This window comes from Pelodiscus sinensis, chromosome 14, assembly GCF_052426305.1.
Source record: "Pelodiscus sinensis isolate ZL-2025 chromosome 14, ASM5242630v1, whole genome shotgun sequence".
Lineage (NCBI taxonomy): Eukaryota > Metazoa > Chordata > Testudines > Trionychidae > Pelodiscus > Pelodiscus sinensis.
The window spans coordinates 47,488,560-47,510,553 of record NC_143065.1 but is presented as its reverse complement, the minus strand read 5'-3'; the positions used below and the strand labels follow the sequence as shown (position 1 = coordinate 47,510,553).

Genomic DNA, 21,994 nt, shown 5'->3' with positions numbered 1-21,994 from the left:
CTCCTGAAGCCGGGATTCCTGGGGCAAGGACAGCCGTACTGTGGCCCTGGTCCCAGAAGCAGACACCACAGCTCAGGCTCCAGCTCCAGCAGCTGCCATGCAGCCTGCCCCGGAAACAGCCGGGCATCAACCACATGGCCCCGGCCCTTCCACAGGGCTGGAGCTGGGGATAGGGCCATGTGGTGGATGCCCAGCTGCTCCCAGTGCAGGGCTGCATGACAGGAGGCTGCTCTGTGTGCCAGGGCTGGAGCTAGGGCTGTAGTGCAGCCGCTCCTGGGGCCCCGGTTCCAGTTCCGGCAGCTGCCATGCAGCACACCCTGGATGCAGCTTCAGCCCCGGGGAAGGGCTGAAGCTGGGGGGCAGGACCACGTGGTGACTATCCAGCGGCTCCCAGGGGGGCGCCACATGGCAGACGGCTGCCCCACGTGTCAGGGTTGGAGCCAGTGTTGCAGTGTGGCTATCCCAGATCCTGGGAAGGCCGCACTGCAGCCCCAGCCAAAGGAGCAGTCACTAAGCAACTTCAGCTCTGGCAGCCGTCATGCGGCCCGCCCTAACCACAGCTCCAGCCCTGGGGAAAGGCTGAAGCTGGGGCAGGGCCACGTGGTGGCTAACCAGCTGTTCCCAGGGGCAGGGCTGTGTGGCAGGCAGCTGCTCTGTGTGTCAGGGCTGGAGCCAGGCCTGCAGTGCGGTTATCCATGCTCCTGGGACAGTCAAGCCACAGCCCTGGCCCCAGGAGCAGCCACACCATGGCTCTGTCAGCTGCCACACAGCCCGCCTTGGCCGCAGCTGTAGCCCTGGGGAAGGGCTGAAGCTGGGGCCAGGACCTTGGGGGTGGCTGCTCAGCTGCTCCCGGGGTGGGGCCCGCTGCAGTTGCCCACCACATGGCACAGCCCCAACCCCAGGAGCAGCTGGGCAGCCACCACGCCCCCCAACCAAGCCCACCACCACCACTTTCCTTCCACATCCCAGGAAGGCGAGTGCTGCTGCACGGCTCTGCTGAGGAGGTGGGCAGGATTAAAATTCTTGGTGCGCGCCTGATGGAACTTAGGTGTCAGCCCCATTCCCCTCCAATGCAATGCATTTATACATTACAATATAGCTACAGCTCTCAAACAGGAAGCTACACACAGGTTGGAGGAGTATGTACAGGGAGAAACCAAAACCGTATCAGTATAAACATATCAGTATAAACAGAGGCTTTACCTTTCGCTTCTTCCTGTTCTGTGGGACTGCTGGGGATGATAAGAGGATGGGATCCAAAGGCATCAGGAGAAGGAGTAACTAGGCTTGAAGAACTGCAGAGAAGGGACACAGGTCAATTAATGCTTTACTTATTTCTGTTACTCCACAAGAGCCCCTGCTTTTCAGAACAGGAGCCTGGTTCACCAGCTAAGACAGCCGAGCCAACCAGCCTAAATCCCTCACATAACCATGCAGCAGCACAGGCAGGGGACTCGCAGCTAAGTTTCCACACAGCAACAGTCCACAGATCCCAACATGGAGCCCAAAAGAGGGAGGATCCTACTTATTCCGCCCGCATTTAAAGTATCCTGACGATAGATGTGGAAACAAGCCCTATACTGACAAACAGGAACAGTCAAGAATGGAGGAGACATCTAATTCAGTATCTTTCCTCAGATAATGGCCAATAGGGGATACTTCTGAGGAAAGTGGAAGGAAATCTGCAGTAGAAAGTTACAAAATAACTTCCACTTGGGGCAGGTTTTTTTCCTAATTCCAGAAAGTTAGTGATTGACTTATGTTCTGAAGCATAAGAACAGCCATGCTAGGTTAGACCAAAAGTCCATATAGCACAGCATCCTGTCTTTAGATAGTAGCCAGTGCCAGGTCCCCCAAAAGCATCTTAAGCATATTCCCTTATCTCAGGTATTTATGTGCTCCCCATTATCAAAGTACCTGAATGCCTGCCTCACAATGTTTAATGTATGTACCCTCTCAGTACCTGGGGTAATAGGGAAATACTGTTACCCCATTATTCAAATGGGGTCCAGACACGTACAGGCTAAATGAGTTGGCCAAGATCATACACAAAGTCTGTGGTGAAGCAGTAAATTGAACTCAAGCCTTTAAAGTCCATTGTATCCTTTATTTATTCTACCTAATGAAACTGTACCTAACTCCTCATGGTTTGCACAGTCTGACTTTTACTAAGTGCTTGCCTTAAGCAGCAATTAAGTCAACAGGTTTCACAAATCAGTAATGCACTGTTCAAAAATTTCCTCAACAGCTTTAAACTGCAGACTGAGTTTAACTAGGTCCTCTCACTTTTTCTATTATGAGAAGACAAACAGAAATCATTCCTACTATTCATTGTTTTGTATCTTATCTCGAGGATGGTAGTGAATACAAGCAGAGAGAGGGTAAGTTTAGAAGATAGGATACACAAAGAACAAGTTAAAAATCACTTAGGAAAGTTAGATGTCAGCAAGTCACCAGGTCCTGATGAAATGCATCCCAGGATACTCAAGGAGCTGATAGAGGAGGTATCTGAGCCTTTAGCTATGATCTTTGAAAAATCATGGCAGACAGGGGAGATTCCAGAAGACTGGAAAAGGGCAAATATTGTGCCCATCTATAAAAAGGGGAATAAGAACAACCCAGGAAACTACAGACCGGTCAGTTTAACGTCTGTCCCAGGGAAGATAATGGAGCAGGTAATTAAGGAAATCCTATGCAAACACTTGGAAGGTAATAAAGTGATAGGGAATAGCCAGCATGGGTTTGTGAAGAACAAGTCATGCCAAACTAATCTGATAGCTTTCTTTGATAGGATAACGAGCCTTGTGGATAAGGGAGAAGCGGTGGATGTCATATACCTAGACTTTAGTAAGGCATTTGATACGGTCTCGCATGATATTCTTATTGATAAACTAGGCAAATATAACTTAGAGAGGGCCACGATAAGGTGGGTGCATAATTGGCTGGATAACCGTAGTCAGAGAGTTGTTGTTAACGGTTCTAAATCCTGCTGGAAAGGGATAACAAGTGGAGTTCCTCAAGGGTCTGTTTTGGGACCCGTACTGTTCAATATCTTCATCAATGATGTAGATATTGGGATAGAGAGTACGCTTATTAAGTTTGCAGATGATACCAAACTGGGTGGGGTTGCAACTTCTTTGGAGGATAGGGACATAATTCAAAATGACCTTAGCAAGTTAGAGAAATGGTCAGAGGTAAACAGGATGAGGTTTAATAAAGAGAAATGCAAAGTGCTCCACTTAGGAAGGAACAATCAGTTCCATACATACAAGATGGGAAGCGACTGTCTAGGAAGGAGCATGGCGCAAAGGGATCTAGGGGTCATAATGGACCACAAGTTGAATATGAGTCAACAATGTGATGCTGTTGCAAAAAAAGCAAATATGATTCTAGGTTGTATCAACAGGTGTGTTGTAAGCAAAACTCGTGAAGTCATTCTGCCGCTCTACTCTGCACTAGTTAGGCCTCAGCTGGAGTACTGTGTCCAGTTCTGGGCACCACATTTCAAGAAACATGTGGAGAAATTGGAAAGGGTACAGAGAAGAGCGACAAGAATGATTAAAGGTCTAGAGAACATGACCTATGAAGCCAGGCTTCATGAACTGGGCTTGTTTAGTTTGGAAAAAAGAAGATTAAGGGGGGACATGATAGCGGTTTTCAAATATCTAAAAGGATGTCACAAGGAGGAAGGCGAAAATTTGTTCCTCTTGGTTTCTGAGGACAGGACAAGGAGTAATGGGCTTAAAGTGCAGCAGGGGAGGTTTAGATTGGACATTAGGAAAAAATTCCTAACTGTCAGGGTCGTCAAATATTGGAATAAATTGCCAAGGGAGGTGGTGGAATCTCCCTCTCTGGAGATATTTAAGAACAGGTTGGATAGACATCTGTCAGGGATAGTGTAGACGGAGCTTGATCCTGCCTTGAGGGCGGGGGGCTGGACTCGATGACCTCTCGAGGTCCCTTCCAGTCCTATTATTCTATGATTCTATGGAGTACCAGTTCCAAATTGTAGCTGAGAAAAACATGATTATGTGCAAGGGAAAGAAGAAAAAAAAAAAAAAAAAAAAACCACAGACTAGGGACAGTCAAGGATAGAATTTGAAGAGAGGAACTCCAGACAGCAACTGCAAATAGTCTGTTCAATGAATTTACATGTGATGGGAAGAAAAAGAGTAGCTGCAGAACAACTTGGGGATCAAAGATAAGGAGTTGTTTGTGATAGAGAAGAGAGTTTAAGAAAGACAAAGGGTGCAGAGAAGAACGGGTGAAAGGGACACTGGGAGCTAGGGGGTACTAGGGTAGATTGAAGGGTTAGAAGCCGACACCAGAGCATGAAAAGCTTGTTTCAGTGGTGGAACAATGCAGAAAGTGGGGGAGGGGAAAAGACATCATATCAAATTTTGGCAGTTTTCCCAAGGGTGGGGAGAGAAATCAGTAAGACTCGGTGTAGGGAGTGAAGTGGGGCTGAGGAAGGTATGAGAAAGGAGTCAAAGGCGTGATCAGATGAGTGGGACTGTGCACACAGGTATCTGAGTAGACAGAGGTGCTTCCCATGAATGGTAGCAGAACTGGAGGAAAGAACTGTAGTGGAGAAAGTGAACATGGTCACAAACCTGGTGTTAGAAACGTTCTGCTGTGTGAATGTGGCAGTGGATGACGGATAAGAGCTAGCACGGGCCCTGTGATAGAAGAGAGGGGCAAAGGAGGCAAGAGTGGAGGAGAGCATAGAATGAAAAGACGCAACAACCACATAATGGGAAAAGAGCACGGAGGACCAGGATGGGAGGGGAAAAGAAGTCACTAACACTGATGGTCTAGAAGTCTCAGAAACATAAGATGGTGGGCAGTAGACAAGATACCCAGAGAGAGACCAGGTGACTGGGAGGACCAGATTGGGAGGAGTCAGTGATGAAGAGATTAGTGTTTGGTAAAAGTAAGATCAAGTGAATGGCTATGTTCAGGATAGGAAACTCACAGGTCACACAAGACAATCTGCTCTAGCCTTTACCAGAAGAGTTATCTTTGTGTCATCACTGAACACGGTCGTCTTTAGTACCTGTCAACTTCCCCGCCGTTTCTCCTAAATTAACATAATATGCCTCCACTCCAGCCAAAGAAAATTAACAAGGATGTTTTTGCATCAGAAGTATGGCTCCTCTTAATAAAATTGAGCTATTCCCTTCTGTGTAAGCTCTCCTCCTCCTAGTAGCTCCTAACACCTAACAAGTTTTAAACCCTCTTCTTTACATCACCGTCTTTTCAGCCATACATGGACACTCTGAAAAGGGGATACTTCAGTCAGCTTTGCATTGATGTTTATTTCAAATCAAGCAAGCAAGGGGGGCCTGAAGCGTGCATGGAGTTGGGAAGACCTTCACCAAGAAAGCCATTAGGAGTACAGGAGAACTAATGCAAGGTTAATTTTTTAGTTATCACTTTGGAGTCTAAGACTGACCAGATTTTACAGTTCCTCCACAGACTGCTACTTGGTGTGACCTGAATAGAATCAAAAGCCAAAAAGAGTACAATCCTCTCACAGGGATTGTGAAGTCCTACCTCACCTAAGAGAATACCCTGTAGGGTCTCCTATTCTCCCTGCAGAAGGCTGAAAGCTTATTAACAAGTCCAGTGTCTTTCCCCCATAGAAACCAGTGTGAAAAGCTTAGAATTATAGCTATTGAGCATCAAAGACTTCCATTTGCAGAAAACCCATCTGCAATTTAATCTGTCTGATTTAACCCCTACCTACCCACATGCTGTGTTGGACTGTTATCTCTCTGACTTTTATCCCAGGCAGGACTAATGCATATAAGGAGGTGCTGGTGCTTGTGTTGTGGGATTTTTGGTGGTGTGCTGAGGTTTTTTTTTTTGCTGCTTACATGGAAATACTCTCCTGACCAAGGGACCTCTGCCCAGAGAGATGCAGGAGGTGCAGAGTGTCAGCAGGGGTGCATGCCACGGAACCTTCCTCTCTGGTTATGATACAGTCACTCTCTGAAGCTATTTGGAGCAAGAGGAAACAGACTGGATTATAATAAAGCAAGTTATCCAGATACAATCATGCGGGATGATTTTCACTTCTGCAAAGTTACCTCCCAGTTTGACAAAGACCAATATTGTCAGCAGGACAGACAATGGATTTTGGAGCTGCATCTCCATAAGCCAAGCCACATGAAATAGAAGCATCACATGGCTAAGAGATAAATCCATATCTGGCTGGCAAAAGCAGCCTGCACCATCATACTGAATTATAAATGTTTAAATTAAGGAATTTTAAGAAAAAAAAATCAGCAGTTCCAATACAAGGTCAGCCAAATCAATGTTAGAATTGGTGGGAGTACTATTGTGACAAGGCTCTGGCAATAACAGCAACAACAAAAAAGGAAACTTATTGCTTTTACCTTTTTAGTTAGATTAGCAGATTTTACATCCAGAAGGTTTAACAAAGTTATACCAATTTAAATACAGTTGCTTAAAAGAAAAAAAAATTGCACCTTTTAGTTAAACCAGTGTATTTTTTTTAACCTGGTCCTTAAACCATGATCAAGTAGTGTTTTAAACCTTCTTTTTAATTAGTTAAGTAGAATGTCTTAAGTCTCTCATGATAAGGCATGTTTTACAGACCTCAATTCTTTATTGTGACTCTTCTGAAACCTCTCCATTTTACAATATCCTTTTGTAGTTTATATACAAGGAGACACAATATTCCAGTAAGAGTCTCACCAGGGCTGCATAAAGACAACCTCTCTATTCCTCTTCTATATATCCATGTTCATAGAGCCAAAAATTGCCAAATCTACTGAAAAGCAAGTCTAACTGAAATACAATAAAAATTATTCTGGTTGCTGGAACCTTTACACTAGGGATGTTAAATTTCGAGTAATTGACTAATCGAATTGACACAGGTATGTAGTGAGTAACACACGAGAAGTCATTCTTCCGCACTACTCTGTGCTGGTTAGGCCTCAGTTGGAGTATTGTGTCCAGTTCTGGGCACCACATTTCAAGGAAGATGTGGAGAAATTGGAGAGGGTCCAGAGAAGGGCAACAAGAATGATTAAAGGTCTAGAGAACATGACCTATGAAGGAAGGCTGAAAAAAATTGGGTTTGTTTAGTTTAGAAAAGAGAAGACTGAGGGGAGACATGATAGCTGTTTTCAGGTATCTAAAAGGGTGTCATAAGCAGGAGGGAGAAAACTTGTTCATCTTGCCTCTGAGGATAGAGCAAGAAGCAATGGGCTTAAACTGCAGCCAGGGAGGTTTAGGTTGGACATTAGGAAAAAGTTCCTGTCAGGGTGGTTAAACACTGGAATAAATTGTCCAGTGAGGTTGTGGAATCCACATCTCTGGAGATATTTAAGAGTAGGTTAGATAAATGTCTATCACGGATGGTCTAGACGGTTTTTGGTCCTGCCATGGGGGCAGGGGACTGGACTTGATGACCTCTTGAGGTCCTTTCCAGTCCTAGTATTCTATGATACATTTTTGCATTGACTATTCAATAGTTGATAAGGTGTGTCTGCCTTTGAAGTGTAGCAACTTGCCCAAAAATTCCTATTAATTCGGCTGGCATTATAATTGGTAAAAGTGCTAATGTAAAGTAGGGATGTGAACAGCTAGTCACCTATCCCCGATACGCTCCTCCCTACACCCCCCACCTTGTTGACTCAATCAGAAATAGGCAGCAAGGGATGGGGGAAAGAGGAGAAGGTACTTCCAAGTGGCAGCTGCGCATGGAACCTGGGGCCAGCTGGCATGTCCCGAGGCTGCACGCAGCATTTCAAAGCTGCAGCACTGCACAGAGCCCAGGGCCTGGTCCCAGGCTCCACGCAGCACTGCCACTTTGAAGTACCTCCTCCTCTTCCTCCCCCCCCCCCTTTGCTGCCTCTGATCGATAAGCATTTGCGTATTGGACAGTCAACTAGTCGTTCACATTCCTACTTTACACTAAGACTTTTACCAATTTTAACACCAGCTGAATAGGAATTTTTGAGCAAGTTTCGCCAACATGGACAATGAATAAAATACGTGCCCATCTTTTGCTAGTGTGCCACATAAAAGGATTAACAGCTTCACTGCCATGCTTTTGGGGGGATAGGAGGAGGAGTGCAGGGAAAATGGAGGTATACTCAACCATTTTAATTGCATTATCATCATTCACCTCTCAGAACAATGAGAACATTTAATGCTCTCCCTGCAGACAGCTGTTTTGCTTTCCAAACTACTTTCATATGAACAAAAACATTAGTTTAATTAAACACACCCAAAGCAGTCTGCCCATTGTAATCTGCTTCACTGTAAGATGCTGTCAAAGGGCACATCTACCCAGTGATGTCTTTAGAAAGTGCACACATCCCCGACAGTCAAAACGTTTTGCCATCTGAGATCCAGTTTAAATTCTGCAGAGTGTCTTTCAAAAGAGAAGTTAAACCTATGAAGTCTTCATGCCAATTTCAACTAGTCCCACCCCTCCCCTGAGGGTCTGTCATCTTGCTACAGTTCAATTTTTTTGATCCAAATCCAAGCTGGACATAGCTCTTCCTGTCAAGGGTGTCGTCTTGCTCTCCCCTAGAACTTGGCTTTCTCCACCACCTTTCCACTCTGATGTCTTTCCCCCTGCTGACTCAAAGCCTTACAGGAGCTTTCCTACTCCTATAGTGTTTACAGACAGCTGCCGTTAGCCACCCGTATAAACCCCAGGCACCTTCTCAAATCCAGCTGGTCAGCAGACAATCAGTCCAGTTGTGCAGTACCCCATTTCCTCTTAAAGGGGCAGTCACTCTGTGACATATGCATAGTCCCCAGTTCAAAAACAGAATAGTGACTGCTCCCTTGGGATAGCTACTTTGGTATTATTCAATGTTTTTACCTGTTGTGTGGCTCTGAGCAAACATATCTTCCTGAGTTGACACAATCTCTGACTCCTGCAGACCAGGATCAGGCGACTTCTCAGCCCGCAACCCACTTTCAAGCCCACCGCAGACAGACATTTGTATCCTGCTGATCTCTTTGTGTTGCTGTGGAATTCTGGGAGAGCTAGACATAACCTCTGACCTGGGAAATTCAATTTATACTAGTATTGCAGAACTATCATGAATGTTTACCAGCCCAGGCACCCCCCCCCCCCCCCCAAAAAAAAATCTATTCACTTGTCCTCACCACAGTGATAGCAGGGACAAAGTATTTTTACCCATGTCAAAATATACATGCTCAAAAGGAATAGAGTGGGAGTAAGTAGAGCTCAAATTAAAGCAGAGTTAAACACTTTATAATTAATTGTAAACTCAAGGTTCTGATTTCAGCTCATTACAAAGTTGCAAAAACAAGTTTTAAATATAATTTTTACATTACTTATTGAACAGGAAGTTGTCATCATAAAAATTGGGACAATGCAAACAGAATCTAAAAATCTGCTTTGCCACCTAACTGTGAAATTGAAGAGTTCTGGTGTTGTAAGTTTTACAATTAAGAATTTATTAATAAACTAACTTTATTTGTTAAACAGTTATAAAACTTACAACAGTGAAACTCTCCAATACCTTGATGGGAAGTATCAACAACACAGACTGCTCAGCAATCACAACCCATTCCTGCAAAAGAGGGCAAACAGAGATATAAACTTCAAAATGTCCTTTAACAAATACAATGCTCACTAAAGTTAAAATAAAAGACTAGCATTTTTCGCTAGCCTACTGCACTGCCATATTAAAAAGTCATTTTTCCTTTAATGCTCCTACAGCATTTCCATTACACTCTTCCTTTCCAGCCAGGATCCGAGTCCCCTCAGCCATTATTACCAGGCCAGTCCCTGCAGCGACTTGTGCTACAGGAAGTTCAAGAAGTAACACTTGCTGTTTTCTCAGCTTTGCTTCATCCGCATGCCCCACCCAAGATACCCACATAGAAGGCTGTTGTTTTACCTTTCAGACTTCCCTTGCTGTGCACCAGTGTAACTTTCTCCAAGGTACAGAGTTCCACTCTCAACTACATGCAGCTCTAGCAGGAGACACCAAAAACATTTGTTACTCAATTTAAATAATCTGTGCTGACAAGCACAAGTGTGCTTGAGACGTCACATTACACAGCTATCAACACAACCCTGTCATGAATTGACAATCTGGAACAGGGGTGGACAAGAGCCACACTTTCCTGTGGGGGATGTGTTCAGGATCTGGGATGGAGGTTGGGTGCAGGATCTGAGAGGGAGTTTGAGAAGAAAGGGGTTGTGACCTTGGGCAGGAAACAGGGTCAGTAATGGGGTACAGGAGATGATTCTGACCTAAGAGAGGAATGTAGGAGGGGTAGCGTCTGGGAGGGAGTTGTGACCTGGGGTGAAAGAGGGTTGCAGAGGGGTTTAGGATGGGGTGGGGTGCCAGATGCAGGCACTAACTGGGAGGCACTTATCTAGGTGGCCAGCAGCCCAGCAGGACCCTCAGGCAGGCTCCCTGCCTGCGGAACCCCAGGGGTTGCTCCATGTGCCTCTCTGCATAGCACACCAGCAGGGAGTGGAGGGGGAAGAGACCTCACGCACTGCCCCAGCCCCAACACCATAATTGCAGCTTCCATTGGCTGGAAACCCCTTTCCCACAGTATGCAGAGCAGAGAGGCACATGGAGCAGCCAACTGCTTTGAGCAGCTTGGGGCTGTGGCAGGCAGGGAGCCTGCCTGAAGGTCCCAGCAGAGCAAGCCACAGGCCAGATCCAAAGGCTTGATGGGCTGGAGCTGGCCCTTATTTTACCTGCCCCAATCTAGAAGGTCCACTAATAGACAAAGCAAGACAGGTACTATGAGGGCTGTAGCAAAGAACAGATTAAGTGCCAGACTTTCTGGATTGTTAGAAAATAGTTAAGAAAAGAGGCACACACAGAAGGACACAGATGTTGACACTTGGGCAACACAAGGCTGAAGGAACAAGCCCAAAGGGAACAAAGGCAGAATTGCCCATCTCAAGATTTGGGCAGCCTTAATATCATTTCTAATCTTGCACTTCTATCAGAGGAAACATGCAATCTACAACAATAAAACAGAGAAAGCTACATCTAAGGAAAGGATTTCTAGGAACAAGACCGTTTACATACCCTCATTAGAGTCATTCCTCATGGGATTAGAAGAGGTAAGGACAGTGCCCACTGGCTGAAGCTGGTGCCCTGTGCCCTCTTCACTCAGTGTTGAGTGTCCCTCAAAGTCCTGGCTTTGTGAGAGCTCCAGAGCTCCAAAACCCAACTGTGATGTGCCAGAGTCTAGCAACAAACAGCCATAAAGAAAAACACATAATGTATGTCCAAATTGGCATAACAGTTAACACCCACTGCAAACTGAAACAAAAGTTATCTAGCTTACAGACAACTTCCCTGATAGAAGACACATTAAAGCACCTACTAGAACCCAGGGACAGAGAAAAAACTCAGCTGCACAGCCCCTTTTTAGTAATTAAAAACCCAATTATATGATAGGTGCAATAGCTGACCTTACAAAGTCAGCATTCGCCAAAAAACTACCAAACAATGGTATCAGGTACTCTATTGGACCTCAGGAGAGAACTGTGGCAATTCAGTCTTCAAGTGTTACACTTGCGGGCAAAGGAGAATATTTAATGACCATCATCACATCAAATATCCTTTATTGCTAGCACAAACATTTAGAAAAGACCAATTATCATCTAATGATCTGGATAGTTTCAGCGTCCCTCCTAAAGGTATAGCTACACTACCAAGTTTTGTTGACAAAATTTGGCAAAACCCAAAAGTCAACAAAATAAAAATCGCCAGAGTGTTTTTACACTTAATCTCTCTATCAACAAATCATGTGTATATTGAGGGCACCATCATCAACAGTGTAAGCAGTGTACTGTGGGTATGTGTCCCACACAGCAGTATTGTGGAAAGGCAGAGCTGATCCCTGTGCATTTCGGGATTCTCTCAGTTCTCCCACAGCACTCTCAGCTACTGGGAGCAGCATCATGAGTAGCTCTTAACATTCTTCAGCATGCAGTACTCAAAGCAGTACAGCATCTAATCTGCCTCGCTCTTTGCAGCAGCAGCAGCATGCCTGCTGTTTTCCTAATGTAGAGAGAAGAGAAGCATTCCAATTATTTGTTCTTTGTTTGTTCCTCAAAGGGAGCAGTTCACTCAGCTCTCAAGATACTTCCCAGAGCTTTGAAAAAGCAGGACGGCAGAGATCAAAACTCTGATCAAAGCCATCAGGGCAGACATTGTGGGACACTAGTGGAAGCCAGTTCTGTTGACAAAACAGAGTCTACACCAACTCTGTGTCAACAAAAAGGGAGGGGAAAAGAAAAAAAATGTCTCATGGGGTGGAAGTTTTTTTGTTGTCAATACTGAGTTTTTTTCCTAACAAAATTTGCATTGCAGTGTAAGTACTCTGTTTTGTCATGGCAAAACTTGGTAGTACAGGCAGTCCCCGACTTACGCGGATCCGACTTATGTCGGATCCGCACTTACGAACGGAGCTTTCTCGCCCCGGAAGTCGGGGCGAGAAAGCCCCGTTCGTAAGCTGCTCCGGTGCCCCTGGTCTGCTGGAGACCGTCTCCAACAGACCAGGGGCACCGGGCGGGTTCCCGCGCTTCTGAGGCTTTGCCAGAGCAAAGCCTCAGAAGCGCGGGAACCGCTGCTGCTGCCCCTTGAGACCCGGTGCCTGTGGTCTGCTGGGGACGGTCCCCAGCAGACCACAGGCACCCGGACTGAAGCCGCAGCCGCGGGGGGGTCCCACGCCTCTGAGGCTTTGCCAGAGCAAAGCCTCAGAGGCGCGGGGAACCGCCGCTGAACCGCCGCTGCTGCCGCTTCAGTCAAAGCGGCAGCAGCGGCGGTTCCCCGCGCCTCTGAGGCTTTGCTCTGGCAAAGCCTCAGAGGCGCGGGACCCCCCCGCGGCTGCGGCTTCAGTCAGGGTGCCTGTGGTCTGCTGGGGACCGTCCCCAGCAGACCACAGGCACTCAGACTGGAGCGGCAGCAGCGGCGGTTCCCCGCGCCTCTGAGGCTTTGCTCTGGCAAAGCCTCAGAGGCGCGGGACCCCCCCCGCGGCTGCGGCTTCAGTCCGGCTGCCTGTGGTCTGCTGGGGACCGTCCCCAGCAGACCACAGGCACCCAGACTGGAGCCGCAGCCGTGGCGGTTCCCCGCGCCTCTGAGGCTTTGCCAGAGCAAAGCCTCAGAGGCGCGGCACCCCGCTGCCGCTGCGGCTCTGCTCCCCGTGTCCCTGGTCTGCTGGGGGGGGGGGGGGGCGCAGCTAGTGTGCTCCCCCCCCCCCCAGCAGACCAGGCTTTTGTTTTGGACTCTGGGGCAGAGCAGCTGGGGCGCTGCCAATTGGTCCTGCAGCGCCCGTGGGCACTACTGGACCAACCCGGCAGCACCCCAGCTGCTCTGCCCCAGGTCCTGATTCAGCCGCTGCTGGTCAGTTTCAGCAGCGGCTGAATCAGGACGCCTGGGACAGAGCAGATGGGGTGCTGCTGGGTTGGTCCAGTAGCACCCCAGCTGCTCTGCCCCAGGCGTCCCCAAGTCAGCTTCTGCTGAAACTGACCAGCGCTGACTACAGGAAGCCCCAGGCAGAGTTGCTCTGCCCCGGGCTTCCTGGAATCAGCTGCTGATCAGTTTCAGCAGCAGCTGACTTGGGGACGCCTGGGGTTCTTAAGTTGATTCTGTATGTAAGTCAGAACTGGTGGTCAGTTTCAGCAGTGTCTGAATCTGGACGCCAGTTCCGACTTACATACAGATTCAACTTAAGAACAAACCTACTATCTTGTACGTAACCCGGGGACTGCCTGTATAGACAAAGCCTAAGTCCATTCCTCTCCTGAAGACCCTGGCCAGCACAGCGATATGAATTACTCCACTGACACTTGAGAGGGCGTACGGAGGATGGTAGAAAGCTGGTGGTTTTCAAAGACTGGGCACATGATTCTTATTGATTTCTAAAGCTCCAAAGCATTTGGAGGAGCTCTCTAGGTAAATTGTTCATTTCCTAACAATTGCTTCGCATTATCTTAATCAGATGAGAAACAATGAACCTTCTGAAGGGAAAAATTAGATGAGTGCACACAAATGCTTCTAGAGCAAGAAGCAGATTTGAATGCTCTGAGGAAGTGAAGAAAGAGTCTAGAGTGGAAGAATTACCTTCAGCACTCAGCAAGTGGGTAGTGCAGCATCCCGCATCCTCACCTGCATCCTCAGCAGCAGCTGCCACCATCCCAAGAACTCTGCAGCGGAGAGAAGAGATGATTTAGACCCGTGGTCACCAACCCGTCAATCGCGATCGACTTGTCGATCCTGGAGGCTCGAGCAGTCGATCACAAGGCTTTAGGTGCCCCTCACCCCCAAGATGAACGCTGCACTGATGCTACCTCCAAAGACAATGGAGGTGGCGCAGGCTTCCTGCAGGGTGGGAGTGGGGAGGTCTGCACCTTCATGCCAGGTCCCGGAAGTGCACAGGCTGCTTTCCCCCACCGTCCTCCCCTCAACAGCCGGTGTGGTACCTAAAACACCGGTCCATCATACGCTGGGGACTTTGTTCCCCTGCCACCTTCCTGCACACGAGGGTGGCGGTGGGAGTGGGGGTCTGGGACTGCATCGGCTCCGGCTGCTCATGCGGCACATGCTGCTGTGGGGAGCAAAGGAGCAAGGCACGCACTGCCCAAGCGGTTGGGGCTGGCACGGTCCAGGACTCTCTCTCCCCCCTCCGGGGAAGGCAGCGGGGGGAATAAAGTCCCCAGCATGCTGGCTCCAGATGTTCAGGCAGCGTGCGCTGCCCAGGGTAGAAAAGGAACAAGGCGTGCACTGCCCCAGCGGTTGGGGCTGGCACGGTCCAGGACTCCCCCTCCTACCACGCAGGAAGGCATCAGGTATAAGATGGACCAGCGTTTCAGGTACTGCACTGCTGTTTGAGGGACGGGGGAGCAGCCTGTGCACTTCCTGAGATTTGGCATGCAGCTGCAGAATCCCCAGGGTACTGGTCCCTGTCCCCTCCCCCTCCCCCCTGTCCCCTGCCCCAGCACCCATTGGCGTCCTACCCTGGCACCCACTCCCCTTCCCCTGCAAACATTGGCACCCTTCCCCAGCACCCACCAGCACCATGCCCCAGCACCCTGCCCCCGCACAGTTGAGGCCACATTAGTGAGGTTTGAGGAATTGTGTTTTAGTATCTCATTTGTATTTGACAGAATATTTCATTTATAAACCAAGCCTGGCCAACAAGCCCCCAATTGGGGTCAAGCCCTCATCTGGCCACAGTATAGTACCCCAGTACACCTCACCCTGACCCCAAATCTGAGCCTACACTGGAACCCCCTGTCCTGAGCCTCTCATCCCCAAACTACTGCACCCCCACATCCTCAGGCTTCTGCCCCAGCACTCTTGCACCATTTACACACTGCAAATCTGTGTCCTGAGCCCATCATACTCCCAGCCTACCTGCCCTGAGCCCCTCACACCCCCCAACCTGAACTCCTGCACCCTCACATCCACAAGCCTGTGGCTTGCTCAGCACCCCAACCCTCCACCTGACCAACACTCTCCAGCCTGGAGCCCCCTCCCTGAGCCAGCATCCTCTTCTCCACCTCCTCCTGCATCCAAATTCCCTCCCAGAGCTTGCACCTCTCACCCTTCCCCACACCTAAATCCCTCATTCACACCCCAGAGCCCACACCACCTGTCTCCACCCAGTGTGGGTACAACTAGACTGCAGGAGTTTTTCTGGCAAACACGCTCTTTTGGCAGCCCCTCTATTCCTTGTTCCATGAGGAAGGAGGGAGCTTCCAAGAAAAGAGTTTTTCTGACATTTGGCCCAGTCTAGACAGGCCAAATGTTGGAAAAATTTCTTCCAACAGAAGTATCGAAAAAAAGCAGCAGTGTAGCCGTACCCTGAGACCGTATAAGGGCTAGGGATAGCAAATGATGGAAAAGGGGACTAGAGAGGGTGGGACTTCAAGGAGTGGGTGGGTTCTTGGGGAAGGGACAGGGTAGATCTTGGCTTGTCCTGACATTTAAAAAGTGATGTTGGGTATAAAAAGGTTGTAGCCCACTGATTTAGACAGTCCGAAATATCACACATTTTGCACTGAAGTTTTTAAGTCAGGTTGTTTTCTTCGTTTATTTTTATTCACAAATGGGTCCTTCAGACACCCTCAGCATCTAAACAAAAGAAATCACTGTCCCCTGAATTCAGAGCTGTTATTCAGCACGAGAACCAAACCAGAGGATCACAAAGATAAAGCCCTGCAAGTCTGCAGATATCCATGACTCTTTTTTGCAGATATGAATGTGAATGAGGATACAAATTTTGTATCTTGAATCCTGCAAATCTGCAGTTATCCACTTTATATCCATAGGTATCCACACGCAATTGTCTGCAACTCATATTTCTGGATATGGATGCAGCTTTGAATACAAACGCAGGACTCTATACATAGGGCAGGGGACTGGACTCAATGATCTCTCGAGGTCCCTTCCAGTTCTAGTGTTCTATAATCCTAAATATCCAGCAAATGTGCTAAATTTTCCAGATGGGAATTAATACTGCATACTGAACTGATTCATTATTGTCCTGTTACACATCTATTAACTTCAGTGGCCCTGGTACTCCAAGCTTCTATGCCATGCCATGCCATGCGGGGGGATTATCCCTCTAAGACAAACAGAAATGAACATGGGATCAAGGAACATTCTATGTACCTGTTCTTACTTGTAGGCTTAGGCAACCGATCAATAACTTGGCTGAGTGAACCAGTCGTGTCTAGATCGGTAGAACTGTCCATGGGATCTGAAAACATAATAGGCCATTAGAATGGAAGAGAGATGAACTTCTGGATCCAGGGACAGAAATGTCAGAGTGGGGAAGTTAGAGGAGCTCTGATAGTAACAGCTCACTGTGATACCAGCTTAACCCAGCCCTTCCATGGTCACCATGCCTAATACCAAGCACTTGACAATGATTCCAAAATCCTGGTACCATGTAGGGATGTTAAATTGCATGTAATCAGCTAGTTGAGTAGTCAATGACGTTTCCATCGATTATGCACATGCTTATTGTGTACAGGCAGTCCCCGGGTTACGTACAAGATAGTAGGTTTGTTCTTAAGTTGAATCTGTATGTAAGTCGGAACTGGCGTCCAGATTCAGACACTGCTGAAACTGACCACCAGTTCTGACTTACATACAGAATCAACTTAAGAACCCCAGGCGTCCCCAAGTCAGCTGCTGCTGAAACTGATCAGCAGCTGATTCCAGGAAGCCCGGGGCAGAGCAACTCTGCCTCGGGCTTCCTGTAGTCAGCGCTGGTCAGTTTCAGCAGAAGCTGACTTGGGGACGCCTGGGGCAGAGCAGCTGGGGTGCTGCTGGGTTGCTCCAGTAGCGCCGCTCCTCGGTGCTACTGGACCAACCCAGCAGCACCCCATCTGCTCTGTCCCAGGCGTCCTGATTCAGCCGCTGCTGAAACTGACCAGCAGCGGCTGAATCAGGACCTGGGGCAGAGCAGCTGGGGTGCTGCCGGGTTGGTCCAGTAGTGCCCAGAGCGGCGCTGCAGGACCAATCGGCAGCACCCCAGCTGCTCTGCCCCAGGGTCCAAAACAAAAGCCTGGTCTGCTGGGGGGGGCACACTAGCTGAGCCCCCTCCCCCCCCCGCAGACCAGGGACACGGGGAGCAGAGCCGCAGCGGCAGCGGCGTGCCGCGCCTCTGAAGCTTTGCTCTGGCAAAACCTAAGAGGCGCGGGACCCCGCCATGGCTGCCGCTTCAGTCCCGGTGCCTGTGGTCTGCTGGGGACGGTCCCCAGCAGACCACAGGCACCGGGACTGAAGCGGCAGTAACGGCGGGTTCCCGCGCTTCTGAGGCTTTGCCAGAGCAAAGCCTCAGAAGCGCGGGAACCCGCCCGGTGCCCCTGGTCTGCTGGAGACGGTCTCCAGCAGACCCGTGGCACCGGAGCAGCTTACGAACGGGGCTCTCTCGCCCCGGAGCTCACAGGTAGCAATCCGCCACCTCGACCTCTGGGGCGAGAAAGCCCCGTTCGTAAGTGCGGATCCGACATAAGTCGGATCCGCGTAAGTCGGGGACTGCCTGTAGTCAATTAGTCACTTACACTCCTAGTATCAACATCTCCAAAGCCAGCAGCCATCAAATGGCTTATCAATACAATTCTTGCTCTAAGTTCCATTCTCCTGCAATAGGGATGTTAAATATTGGTTAATTGAATAGTCGGGTAGCCTCATGAATTCTTAGTGGTTAGCCAACTATTCAATAGTCCCTGGGGGCAGAGCCAGCAGCAGTGCAGGGTGCCAGGTGAGAGCTAGTGCACAAGGGGAGCCAGTTTAAAAAACAGCTCCTCTTGTGGAACAGCTGTTTGTTGCCCTTTACTGCTGCCTCTGACAAAGAGGCAGCAGCGCAGGGTGGCAGCAGCCTCTGTCCATGTGGGAGAGGGGTCCTGAGCTCCCAGGCCTGGTGCGAACTGGAACTGAGACAGGTTGCCTGCCCACCCAGCTCCCAATACATTTTAAATGCAGAGCCATACCAGGGGTAAATCGTGCACCTGACATGAGCCAGAACTGAGCCAGGCTACTGGCCAACCTGCTAAAAAACATACTGGTTTGGGAGTTGGGGGGCAAATGCGTGTAATCTATAGCAGTGTATTTCAACCAGTGGTACAAGCACCCTTAGGGATACTAAAGAGAATTCGGGGGTGGGGCGGCATCAACAACTGAAATGTGGAGAAAGCTGAATTTGTGTTTTAAATTTTACAGCAATTTATTATTTTGTACTTTTCACACCCAAAGTGTCACCCCCCCCACGATGAAGCTGCACAGACAAATGAGATAAAGCCCCGCCTGCCACGGCCCGGCCCCGCGCGCTCCCTCACCTGCGCGCTGCTTCTCCTCGGCGCCCCCGTCGCCTCCTCCGGGCCCGGCGGCGGCTCGCGGCGGCTCCTGCTCCTCACGAGGCCCCTGCAGAAACGCAGCCCACACGGCGCTCACTTCCCCGCCGGCCGGGCCGAGCCGCCGCCCCGCCCCCCGGCGCGGCCACTCACCTGCGCGGGGCCCTGGCCGGGCAGGCGCAGGCCGAGGCAGCCATGGGCAGCGGCCTCCTCCGGCTGCGAGTCCTCCACCACCAGGCGCGGCGAGTCCTGCTGGGAGAAGCCGGCCTCGAGCGGGCTGTGGCGCGGCTCCATCCGCGGCCCTGCCGGGAAGGGGGGGGTCAGCGCCGCCCCCGGCCCGGCTTCCGGCCCCCCCGCGGAGCCAGCGGGAAGCGGCCTGCGAGCCAGACAAAGCGCCCCGCCCCCACGCGCCGCGCCGCGCCTCACCTCACCTCACGGCCCCGGCGCTCGGGCCGCGCGCCGGCTTCCCGCGGCCGCTCATGCTTCCGGCCCGCGGATTGGCGCCGCCGCGGCACGTCCCGCCCACGCGCGGCTGCGCCGTTCCCCCGGCAACAGCGGAGCATCTCGCCCCTCCCCCGCCCGCCGTGTGCCAGCGCGGGAAGGGGCGTCCCTGCGGCCGGAGGCCGCCTGCCATGGCCGCGCGCCGCCCCGCTGTTCTAGAGCGGACCCGGCCACGCTACGTGCCCCTCTGACCTGAGGCGCCTCAGGCCGTTCCCAGCGCCACACGCTGAGCGCATCACAGAGTGGAAGCAAAAGCCATTTGTGACACGGAGTCCGTGATGCGGGGCAGGGGGAAGCCCCGCTCCTCAGGCCCTACCACGCGTGCAAGCAATCCTACACTGGAGCCAACAACATTTGCGAGCCAGAATGCGCTCTGGATACCTTCTGCAGAAAGTCCATTTTAGAAATATTTCAGTGACTAGTATCCTCTCTCCTACCTCCCCTCTTCAGTACTGTCAATCCAATTATACAGGCCTCAAAGGGAAAGCTAGTCCAGAGGGTTACATATTCCACACGTAGAAAGGATCATTCTGATCATCTAACCCATATAACAGAAGCCATAGGAATTATTTTGGGGAAGGGATTAAGGTATCTTTTAGAAAGACATCCAATCTTGATTTTAAATTTACCAGTAATCCACCCAGACCTTTGGTTATGCAATTAATACAATTTTAGAAGCATTTAAAAGTTGTCTAAAACTCTCTCATACATAACTCTTATTTTTAAGGTGTGGCATTTTGGGACTTTCCAGAGTTAGAAGAAATGCTATATATCCTATTGGAAAAGAGGAAAGCTCCAGTTTCAAACAGCAGATAGCACTGAATATGACCCATCTTACATGTCAGATGAATGCAAGTTTATAGTGGAAATCCTGAGAGGGTTAGGAAGAAGACCAGCATTTCCTTTCAGATTTTTAAATAGCAACTAATTAAAATGACTTGGGAACTATTTGCAAGGGTCTGTGTCCTGGGAGGGGATATGGCAGTGTAGAAATTGTTTAGTATGACAAGTAGACTTAGTCCTTGGGCTCAGAGATGTTAGGCAAGTTTGCCTAAAAACAATTTTTAGAAGTTTTAAGAAAATGTGGCTGAACTATTTGAAGTCAGATTGGGGGATGGGTAGGTTGACGGGGTTAGGGCTGCATTCTTCTGCTTCAAATCCCCACCACAATGTTATATTTTAGGGCTGTTGATTAATCTCAGTTAACTCAAAAAATAAATTGTGATTTAAAAAAAAATCACAATTAATTGGATTGTCAAACCATACAATGCTAATTGTAATTTATTAAATATTTTGGATGCTATTCTGTTTTCAAATATATTGATTTCTACAATTCAAAATGCAAAGAGTACAGCATTCATTTTATATGTTACATATTTGCATTGTAAAAATAATAAATATAGTATTTTTCAGTTCCTCATACAAGCATTGTAGTACACTCTATCGTGAAAATGTAACAAAAATGTAGATTTTTTTTGTTACACAACTACACAACCACAGAGAATACAGAGGGCGGGGCTTCAAGGATGGGCATTGGCATCACAGAGACTTGGTGGGATAATACACATGATTAGAATATTGGTATAGAAGGGTACAGCTTACTGAGGAAGGAGAGGCAGGAAAAAAAGGGAGGTGGTGTTGCCTTATATATTAAAAATGTACACGCTTGGACTGAGGTGGAGATAGACGTAGGAGAGAGCTGGTAGGTAAGGTCCCATGGGAGGCAAGACTGAGGGGAAAAATAACTGAAGAGAGTTGACATTTTGTCAAAGGGACATTATTAAGGTCCCAAAAGCAAGCTATTCCGCTGTGTAGGAAAGATAGAAAATATGGCAAAAGACCGCCTTGGCTTAACCAGGAGATCTTGCATGATCTAAAAATGAGTCATAAAAAATGAAAACTAGGACAAATTACAAAGGACGAATATAGGAAAACAATACAGGAATGCAGAGGCAATATTAGAAAGGCAAAGGCACAAAACCAGCTCAAACTAGCTACAGGCATAGAGGGAAACAAGACATTCTATAAATATAATGAAGCAAGAGGAAGACCAAGGACAGGATAGGCCCATTGCTCAGTGAGGAGGGAGAAACAGTAACAGGAAACTTGGAAATGGCACAGATGCTTAATAACTACTTTGTTTCACTCTTCACCAAGAAGTCTGATGAAGGAATGCCTAACATAGTGAATGCTAGTGGGAAGGGGTAGGTTTAGAAGATAAAATTTAAAAAAAGGTCAAGTTAAAAATCACTTAGCAATGTTAGATGTCTGCAAGTCACCTGGGCCTGATGAAATGCATCCTAGGATACTCAAGGAGCTGATAGAGGAGGTATCTGAGTCTTTAGCTATCATATTTGGAAAATCATGGAAGACAGGAGCGATTCCAGAAGATTGCTTCTTTGCACCTCTATCCCCTGCAACCGAACTAAGCTGCCCACTCCTGCTGGTTCCCTGCACTTCCCCCCAAACCATCCCTCACAATCCAAGGGAGTGCAGCACCAGTTCCCTGCAGCCCCTCACAGCCCAGCTGAGCTGCCTGTCTGTTCTGTATGCCCTCTCCCATCCACCTCAGCCCAGCTGAGCCCTGCACTGGTTCCCTGCATGCCACCCCCACAGCACAGCTGAGCC

At 48.9% G+C, this 21,994-nt stretch overlaps 1 protein-coding gene across 3 annotated transcripts in view; it reads right to left on the bottom strand.

Annotated features, from left to right (window-relative positions):
* Window positions 1–21,994, bottom strand: part of TP53BP1 (tumor protein p53 binding protein 1) — a 100,010-nt gene that overhangs the window by 72,756 nt on the left and 5,260 nt on the right. Inside the window, exons 1-10 of one of the 3 annotated variants that reach the window (XM_075916958.2) lie at window positions 19,297–19,318; window positions 19,019–19,167; window positions 18,851–18,935; window positions 16,677–16,764; window positions 14,124–14,206; window positions 11,079–11,240; window positions 9,921–9,996; window positions 8,870–9,054; window positions 5,880–6,000; window positions 1,204–1,295 (exon numbers count right to left, since the gene is read on the bottom strand). In XM_075916958.2, coding sequence (XP_075773073.2) covers window positions 1,204–1,295; window positions 5,880–6,000; window positions 8,870–9,054; window positions 9,921–9,996; window positions 11,079–11,240; window positions 14,124–14,206; window positions 16,677–16,764; window positions 18,851–18,935; window positions 19,019–19,159 — 1,033 coding nt within the window. In that variant the 5' untranslated portion in view covers window positions 19,160–19,167; window positions 19,297–19,318. Of the gene's footprint in view, window positions 1–1,203; window positions 1,296–5,879; window positions 6,001–8,869; window positions 9,055–9,539; window positions 9,591–9,920; window positions 9,997–11,078; window positions 11,241–14,123; window positions 14,207–16,676; window positions 16,765–18,850; window positions 18,936–19,018; window positions 19,168–19,296; window positions 19,319–21,994 lie in introns of those variants that run through there. The other 2 variants (XM_075916957.2, XM_089782142.1) reach the window with 2 other exon arrangements.